The sequence below is a fragment of the Helianthus annuus genome, chromosome 15, assembly GCF_002127325.2.
Source record: "Helianthus annuus cultivar XRQ/B chromosome 15, HanXRQr2.0-SUNRISE, whole genome shotgun sequence".
Lineage (NCBI taxonomy): Eukaryota > Viridiplantae > Streptophyta > Magnoliopsida > Asterales > Asteraceae > Helianthus > Helianthus annuus.
The window spans coordinates 77,469,876-77,479,600 of NC_035447.2; the positions used below are offsets into that span (position 1 = coordinate 77,469,876).

The 9,725-nt window shown below is 40.2% G+C and overlaps 2 protein-coding genes across 2 annotated transcripts; one reads left to right on the forward strand and one right to left on the reverse strand.

The window, feature by feature from the left end:
- The first annotated feature begins 2,977 nt into the window (after nt 1–2,977).
- On the forward strand, nt 2,978–5,225 carry LOC110911880. The gene is made up of 6 exons (XM_022156530.2): nt 2,978–3,143; nt 3,212–3,292; nt 3,409–3,505; nt 4,474–4,562; nt 4,653–4,764; nt 4,861–5,225. The coding sequence occupies exons 1-6, from the start codon at nt 3,108–3,110 to the stop codon at nt 5,040–5,042; spliced, it is 597 nt and encodes a 198-aa protein (XP_022012222.1). The 5' UTR covers nt 2,978–3,107; the 3' UTR covers nt 5,043–5,225.
- Nucleotides 5,226–7,313: 2,088 nt separating this feature from the next.
- LOC110911878 (peptidyl-prolyl cis-trans isomerase Pin1) lies at nt 7,314–9,178 on the reverse strand. The gene is made up of 2 exons (XM_022156529.2): nt 8,807–9,178; nt 7,314–7,631 (listed from the first exon to the last, which is right to left on the reverse strand). Exons 1-2 carry the CDS (start codon nt 9,045–9,047, stop codon nt 7,507–7,509), a joined length of 366 nt encoding a protein of 121 aa, XP_022012221.1. The 5' UTR covers nt 9,048–9,178; the 3' UTR covers nt 7,314–7,506.
- Between the last annotated feature and the right edge of the window lie 547 nt (nt 9,179–9,725).

The following is a 9,725-nucleotide window of genomic DNA, read 5'->3' on the forward strand; positions in this document are numbered from 1 at the left end:
CGACGATCAAAGGGAGAGCTAGCTCAATGAACATGTGCATAAGAATGAATACCAAGACTAATCGACCTGCAAATAGTTAACCCATGAGTGATGGCACCTTTAACGCAACAAAGAATACTCTTGATGATTATTTGGTAGAGGTCAATACACGTATTAAAAAATTGTGAAACCTTAATCATTACATAAAAAATCTATGGGCGAGATTACACAAGATACTATAAGGGCCCAATAATGCTTGATATAGCATATGGCCCCCAAAGGTACACTAAAATACTATAGGAGTTATTGACTAGGAAAGAGTGGAATAGACAAGGCTTAGACGTTGACCAAGACCAATTCGTTGCAAGAGATCCAATAAGTAGAGCCAAATTATTGAGTGATAACAACGAATGGAAATGTCCAATCAAATAACCATAAGTGATGAAGAACTTCTAGTAAATGATGTTATCAACGTAGATAAACACATGCCAAGTAATTGTGTCTCGATAATAAATGAACGAGGATGTATCAATGACACTAAGTGAATCCACATGTAATGAGAGTTGTAGATAGGGCCGGCCCTGAGAATTCGTGTACCCTGCTCGAGGTCTAAAAAACGTGCCCTTAGACCTTAACAAAATTGGGTATTGAGCTCAATAAAGGTATAAACCTAATGCCAATGGGCTAATAACTAGTCTAAAGCATAAGAATAGTTTTGTAAGTGAGCCTATGTTAATGTTTGTATAGGTATACCCTGTTAAAAAAGAAATTTTTACATATACATATCGGGTTTTTTCTATGAATAGCGTGCCCTCCGAAATATCGGGCATGGTCGGTGGTCCTGCCCGCCCACCCCAGGGCCGGCCCTGGTTGTAGATAGCTCTCGACGCTTTCTTAAGAACATAAATGATCTTCTACAACAAACATACATGATGTGTGAGAATCAAGTCAACAAATCGAGGAGGTTATGCCATATGAAAAGTCTACTGAATCTATATATGATAAAATCAAAACGGAATGAATAGTGTTTTGATTTTATCATATAATACTTTATATTCATTTATTATATTATGGGGTACGGGGCGAGGGTTGGGGCACGGGTTGGGTACAAATGGCCAGTGTTTTGATTTTATCATATAATACTTTATATTCATTTATTAGACTATGGGGCGAGGGTTGGGGCATAGATTGGGTACAAATGCCCAAGTCACCACCTTGGGCGGGCTTGGGTTTTGGCGTGGCCCCTTGGACGGGAGTTTCAGCCCGGGTGTTGGGCATGCCTAGCGGTCCTCCGTGGCCGGCTCTCATTGGCTAGGTTGGCTAGGCCATAGCGGCTAGGTTTAAATTTTAAAAAATAACCGTTTGGCTTGACTATGGGGTACGGGGCGAGGGTTGGGTCATGGGTAGGGTACAAATGGCCAGTGTTTTCATTTTATCATATAATACTTTATATTCATTTATTAGACTATAGGGTATGGGGCGAGGGTTGGGGCATTGGTTGGGTACAAATGCCCAAGTCACCACCTTGGGTGGGCTTGGGTTTCGGCGTGACCCCTTGGATGAGAGTTTCAGCCCGGGTGTTGGGCATGCCTAGCGATCCTCCGTGGCTGGCTCTCATTGGCTGGGTTGGTTAGGCCATAGCGGCTAGGTTTAAATTTTAAAAAATAACCGTTTGGCCAAGCCAAACGGTTCACCCAAGTCACTATAAAACCCCCCCAACCCCATTGTCTGTCCACATCGCTACCCCAACCCTTCACTCCACCTACCTGAACCCGTTACCCACACTTGATACCGGCACAACGCGATGAAGGGCCGCCAACCCGGTGAGACCCGTTACTGGCCGGAAGCTTTCGCTAGCTACTGGCACAACGTGGGGAACGACCAGCACAATTTAAACGCGTGCCAACACAAGTGGCGCGAGCTACGACCGAAGCTCAACCGTTTTAAAGCCTACTACGATAGTGTCCCAGACGGTGATATGAGTCACGAAGACCGGGTGGCGGTGGCCAACATCGAGTTCCTGGGCAAGGAGCGGAAGCCGTTTGACAAGCTTGCCATGTTCGAAATCTACCTAACACTTTAGGCTTTTTTTTATTTTGTAATCTTTTTTTAGAATTTTGTAATTTTTAGGAACTTTTAATAATAATTTTAGGCTTTTTTTTTTAATTCTGTGTGTATTTTTTTAATTTTTGTTTTTTTTTTTATTTTTATAAAACTGGCCAACCCACGCGGGCTAGCCACGCCCCGCCATACCGACCCAACACGTCACTCACCAGCGGGTGGGCTCGAAGTCCACATGTCAACCTATGCCCCAAACCCCCGCCCCACCATACCCCACAATCGAAAACACCAATGCCTTTCGCGCAACGCGCGTCATTGAAAAACACTGGTTTGCATAGAAGATGACATTGTTGACTCCAACTTTTCGATAATCCCAGCTATAAGAAGGCAAACTATAAAATCGACCCGTAGTGGTTAGTTTGACAATTGAACATGTATCAGTATAATTAATACCCCCAATCTAATGGAAGTATTTGGAAATAATCTAGGCTATATATAAATTAACAAATTCATTGCGGTGTCTCAGTATTCTATATACCCACTTTCAACCAAGAATGCTCTCATAAGTGGGAGCAAACCCTATATGTGTTTGCGGTGGTGTTGGGAGTGTAATGATGATGATGAAGGGTGAAAGAGAGAATATAATGGAAAAAAAATTGAAGGTCGATGGAATGAATTGTGGGTGTTTAAAGTGAATGAGATTTCTTGTGTAACATGTGATTCAATTTTGTTGACCAACAAAACACCATTTTTCATTTCTCTCATAATGGTCCTTTCCGTTTTGTCTATCATTTCTGCATATCAAACACTACCTAACTTGTGAACATGTTTAGCTAAACTAGCCGGTTTCGAATTAAGCTAATGTGTTGGTGGGTTAACTCGTTTATTTCCAAGGAATTATTTTACATTAATTATTAATTAAAATATAAATTTGAACTGATTGAACATTTTCGGTTAAGGTCTAAAGTGTATCTCAATAGAATATGTAAAAATTGGGCCATAGAAAACCTAATTAGTTATCTGATTGTGTGGACCGTCGGAAGGCAGCAGAATCCAAGCACTCCGGCATGGGCTCAACGGAATCTACACTTTTAACTTCACAGGTAACCTAATTTACTCCAACAAAATTCATCAACATTTCGTCAACTCATTTTTTTATTCCGTGAACAAGACTGACGACGGTATCACCACCGTCTCCGAGCGATTCCAAGATGTAGATCCCCTGCTACACAAGCTTTCATCCCTCAAAATTGTGAGTTTTATATTTACTTAGGGTTTATTTGATTGGGTTTCCTTTGTAATTAATTTTATGAGTTGAATCAATCCATCCGGTACCAATCGGTCCTTTGTGATTCATGTGTCAAACAGGCATCTCCCATATTGGCATCTGCATCAACAGATAGCAGCAGCAGCAGCAGCTTCACAGATATTTTGGTCAGGAAACCATCAACTTCTTCTGATACAGGTATAGTTATTATTATAAGGGGAGGAGGGGTGGTCACTAGTGATAGATTTCTATCACTCCCACTATCCAATCAAATCATGCCATGTCATCACCCAATATTTTTTTTTTTTTTTATAAAAGTTACCGTTGAATAACGGTCGAATAATACCAACGTTCAAATTCGTTCCAAAGTTCAACGCGTTATACCTTCAACGCGTTAAAAAAATAACGAGTTATAAAGGTGGCGGCGGCGGTGTTACTTTGGAGTTTCACGCGTGATGGGGTGGTATCACGGACCATCCCGCCTGCTTTGAATCCTATTAATAATTCAACTAATAATGAATATCATTATTCTTGACCAATATTTTTAGGGAAATTGGCCTGTAATAATCCCTAGTAGATGTCATTGACCATTGGTAGTCTCATTTTTTAATATCCCCCCCCCCCCCTTCTGCCGGTCTAACCTTTCACTTATTTTTCCTCCGGCGGTCCCCCGTTAAAAAAGCTTAACGTAGTTAAGTTTTTTTCCGAATTACAAACTGATGTTTTAGGGCTTTTGATCAGAATGACAATACGAGTCGATTGATGTAAAACTTACCTTGAAATGGTACTCCAAACAACTTGATTTTTGTTAATTGGAAGTTTAAACACCCGAATTTAAGCACCGTTTTCGTCGTTTTGATCAAAAGCCTTAAAACATCTGTTTGTAATTCGAAAAAAAACTTAACTCCATTGAGTTTTTTTTTAACGGGGGACCGGTGGAGAAAAAATAGGTGAAAGGTTGGACTGGTAGGGGGAATATTCAAAAGCGGGACTCCCAACGGCCAATTACACCTGCTAAGGATTGTTACAGACCAATTTCCCAATATTTTTATAAAGAGTGAAGTTGTTGAACTCCCTTTTGAGCATACTTGATGGGGAATAGCTAAAAGTTATATAACAGAACCCTACACAATGAGTTTATTTGTATTGGTCTTTTGTTGTGATAGGTGTTGTAGATACGAAGGTGTTATCGGAACTATTCTCAATGTACCAAGAATTGCAAGAAAAACAGGCTCATAACATCAACAAAAGACAGGTCCAGTTTTAATATAGTAAAAACATGTTTGATAAAGTTTTAAAAAGCGTATCTTTATACAATATCGTGATAAGTTGGATATTTCTGTAGGAAGAAATTGAAAACAAGATAGAACTTGTGGATGCTTTGGCACTAAAACTTCTCCAACGATATAATTACTCTGCGTCAGCAATGAAGACCGCATCAACTCACTTATCTGGAGGTACGTTACTTGGCTACATCACAAAGTTAAAAACTTGGTTAATTTTCTTCATCACAAATTTATAAACAACTAACCGGATTACAATGTTGCAATCAGTTGATGAGTTACAGGTGGAACTTGGGGTGCTGAAAGGAAGGCTAACTGAAGTGATGAGTGACTGTGATGCCTTATGCAAGAGAATTGCTACTGAGGGACCTGAATCGCTTCGCTCATCGGTCAAGCCATTTGCCGCAGCTGCTGCTGATTTAAGAACAGCAACAAGCCATCCATCGCGTTAAATGGTGCACCTTAGGTTCACTTATTTCTTGTATAGTTGCGACTGGGTTAAAGTTGAAATTTGAGGTAATGTAGCTTTGTGTAGAGTAGATCTGTTGTTGAAATTTGTAATTTGTACTTGGAATATTTGGGTTACACCTGCATTGTGTTGGTGAATTGTAGCATATGCGAGTTTAACTTGGTCATATTTAGGAGTCGTCAACAACTCAACATAAACAAGTAATACATTCTCACCATCTGAGATAGTTGAATATCGAGACGAATTTAACTTCGACAAGTCAAAATATCAAAATTGTCGCTGCTTCCTTCAAAGTCAACCTTGCTATTGACTCTGGGTTAACTTACTATTTTCAACTAGTCAGAATGGACGGTTTTGAAAATAAGAAATACACATTGCGGGTCAGACGGTGAAACGAGGAACGAATCGTTCCTAGTTTTTCTCCGCGGGAAGGGAGGCATATTCACATTTTCGATCTTTGCCAAATTCCAGCGTACGCAACCATGACCAGTGGTACTGCAATCATGATTGGTATACTATTGCAACCGGGTATTACAAATGCGAGGGCCTGTCTAATGTATTAGCCGAAAGTGATCCCACTTCAGTTTAAGTCTATAGTATCTAAGTTGATACAATAAGGGTGAGAGGGGCACTCCCCTCTTAGGGGAGTCCCATCTCTTACACACACCCAGTCAGGTTATGCCACGTCAACTCCCCTCTTAAACTCCCCTCACGCTCTCAATTTGATGGCGGCACTCCTCTCTTGGGGGAACTGTTTTTTTATTCAAAAAAAAAAAAAAAGGAAAATAATTGATTGGTTGAAAATGAGGGTGACCCACCATCTCCTCTCTCCTTCATGCGGTGAACATACACCGAGCTTGGTCCCCGATTTACCTCACCGCAGGGATGGCGGCGGTGTTCCCTAGCGGGGACTTGGGTCACCGCATGGGGTGATCGAGAGTGCCCCGTATACCCCAACAACTGACATATTAACGTGCAATGTTGAATTGAATTCTAACAACTTTTTTGTCAACACTTGATTTGTAGATTTGAATGAAGATGTACGTCAAGATAAGATTAAAGAGTCGGACTTCCGTTCAAGTCAACGATTCAGTATTATTATGTTAATAAACAATTACAGACATTTAGTATCTCTATACCATCAACTTTCAGACTATTAGACCACCCGTAGTGGGCGTTCTTTTTTAAAAAAAATTGCCCAAACACGCCCAAAAACGCCCCTTCACCGCCCCCCTCGGCGTGATCGGCGTGAAGGGGCAAACCTTCGACCAATCAGAACGAGATGCAACGCTCATAAACAAATGGCTAGATTTAATTTTTTTTTTCTTTTTTTTACCTCACCCATATATATTGTGTAATGATTGGATGGGGCATTATTGGGCATTATTCCCACTACGCTACTTTTGCAAAAACGTCCAATAATGCCCCCATGTTAACTGGACTGCCACATGGCAGAAAACGTAGGGGCGTGAATTTCTGACACGACCCGAAAACCCGACGCGAACCTAACACGAAATTTGCGGGTTTAGGTTTAGTCTAAACGGGTTCGGGTCAATTTCAGGTTGAACCCCGCGAACCCGTTTAGGTTAACGGGTCGGGTTCGGGTCAACCTGGTCGGGTTGGCGGGTTGACCCGTTTAACACATTTATACTATATTATATTTTTTTACAATATATATTATGTCATAAATTAAATGGAGTGTGTATCTTATGCAATGATTATAACTTAAAAAGAGAAATTAAATATGATATTATTATATACATTTGTGTTTTTTAACTAAATTTTAATTTTAATATATTAATTACAGAAAAAACAAAAAAAATCGGGTTGAACAGGTCGTGTTCGGGTCAACCCACGAAACTTCGGGTCGTGTTCGGGTTCTTATGTATGATACGATTTTCGGGTTCGTGTCGGGTTGAACCCGCCAACCTGCGAACACGACCCGTTTAGCACCCCTAAGAAAACGCCCCAGGGTGTGGGCATTATTCATCAAACCACTACGCATGGTCTTAATATGATATTTAAACTTTTAAAACTACCAAATGCAGTACTAAAATACTCGCCAAACCAGCAGTCGTACCCGTTAACTGATCGGATTGGTTTAGATACTATTAAACAAACAAGGAATCACTTTATCGTATGGTTAGGATTTCCCTTGTTATCATTGCGGCTATTAGAGAGACTGCTATAGTTGTTGATCCAAAGTACCAAGGGTCTGGTCTACCCTGGTAACAAATTCAAGCAATTAAAATGCTGCTTTGTAACGCTGCGATGTTGGATTGTCCGAACCGAAACCAAAAACAATACCAAAACCAATACGAAAGCATATGAAATCCGACAATCACGTTACAGTGACAATGGAAGGGAAATACGTGGTCTTATTGTTTCAATATAAAAGGGCATGACACCCAACATACAGAAAACGTTCAGCAAGGCCAGCTTCCCGATTAACCAGTTCTCAAGATGATGTGAACTCCACTGTCGGTGTCCACAATATCGCTTATTTCACCAACTTTTAATGCGTATGTTGCTTCCTCAAAGGGTTTCTGCATCTGGTTCCTTCCAAATGATCCTGCATCAAAGTTTGACAACATATATCCATCATAGTTTGGTTAAGTGTCGCATGTTACATAGACGACTAAATTATGACTACATCAACACAATCGTAAGCAATATAAAAACCAGTGGAGAGAAGAGGGGTAACAATGTTATTATCAGATAAAGACTTAGATGAAGTGAATGCACAACGAACGTGATCTAGTACACTCTACACCATATTAGTATATGGGATTCAAGATTTCCATCTTCTCTAGGCAATAAAACATTAAAACCGTATATTCACAACCCATATATCTAGTAGAACCATTAGTTCCAACTATCATTGCTGCCTATGCTGGGCTAGTTTCTTATTGGGATTCAAGTGCACAAACTGCAACAAGTGACCTATTTCCGAGTGTAAGCTGCTGCTGCTCGTCGTTGAATGTCTCGACTAACAACTATTCACTAAAAGGATCCCTCTACCCTCAATCTGATCGTTCAATAAGTATACGCATTCTTTTATCATTTTCTAGGCAGAACGTGCGTTTGATTCAAAACCAATTTTAAGTAGAGAAACCGAGAGAAGTCGAGAACTGCATAAGCACTTGTACGTAGTGCTGACCAAATCTCGTGGAAGAGAGAAAAAGAGGCGGTCATGCGGCTACATAACCACCTTAGGTAACGTGCCAGGCAAAATACATGTGCTTGAGCTTCTCAAAGTCTCAAACAGTGTTATCTAACACGGAAATCTCATTACATGTCTCACTTCGACCTCAAGATCCCACAATCCATCCCCCGAACCCATGCTATCAGTTCATAACTTGTAAGTAAACAAGCTTCCAACCCATACTAACACGATTTAATTACATCATATAACATGAAAACAGAAGATTGCCTCATTACACTAGTAATCTTGGGCCACATTCCAAGCATGATATTTCAATAAACTCCGCACCGGAAAATTGATTTTCTCCTACATCTAATGAGTTAGTGAGTTACCAGCATAAGCTCCTCTACAACTATGTAAACAAATCTACCTAACTCAAATATCAGAAGAGCAAAATACCTAATTCTATATAACAACAAAACAATCAACAAACGGTCAATTTCGCAAATAAAGCATGCTATTTCTGACCTAATTAAGCTACAATAAAACCGGAATAATGTAAGAAAATAATGAGTAAAAGGTTAGGTGTAAGAAACACAAACCGAGATCTCCAGCGCGCTTAGCAGAACTGCAATCAGAATAACGAGAGGCGACATCCTCAAACTTGGAGTTGCCGGCAAGAATATCTTCGCGTAAGGATTTGAGCTGAGCGACAGCGTCATCTCTGGTGGTGCTGTTAATGATGCGACCTTCTGGATCCTTCCAGGACGCCTTACGGCGAGATCCTTGATGCTTAATGAGTATGTGTGAAGCCCTAACTTTATCGGTTGAAGACGATGACATTTTCGGTTTCTTCTTCTTCTTCTTGTGGTGATTTCCGATCTGATCGGTTTTCGTAGGGTTTGCAGTCGTGATGGTTCACGGCAAAGTGGATCGGGGCCTGTCCATAACGATTTGGTTTACCCGACCCATAATTTACATCCGAACCATTTACATGTTTTTTTTTTTTTGAGTTAATTACTGTTTTCGTCCTTGAGGTTTGTCAAAAATAACGGTTTCAGTTCATTAGTTTAAAAATTGCGATTTCAGTCCATTAGTTTCATTTTCGTAACCATTTCAGTCCACCAACTTAACTCCCATCCATTTATTCTGTTAACTTTGGGTGAAATTACAAAGTTGCCCCTATGGTTTAATTAAAAAAAACGTTGGTCACAGGTTTCGAACCTGTGACCTTTGTTTGAAATGCAATTGTTAAACCAATAGGCCATGTATCAAACTTATGAATGAATTCATATTGTTTACCTTATAACATTGCACATTCATCATCATCTTCCCCAAACCTTTTATCTTTATCAATGGCAGATTTATCCGCAAAGACGATGAAGAATACGCTAACATCACCAACACCGGCGACTCGTGTCCTATAGAGATTCCTGTTATTGATATTAGCCTCTTAACCTCATCTCATTTGGAGCTTCACAGGCTTAAAACAGCTATTACCACTTGGGGCTGCTTTCAGGT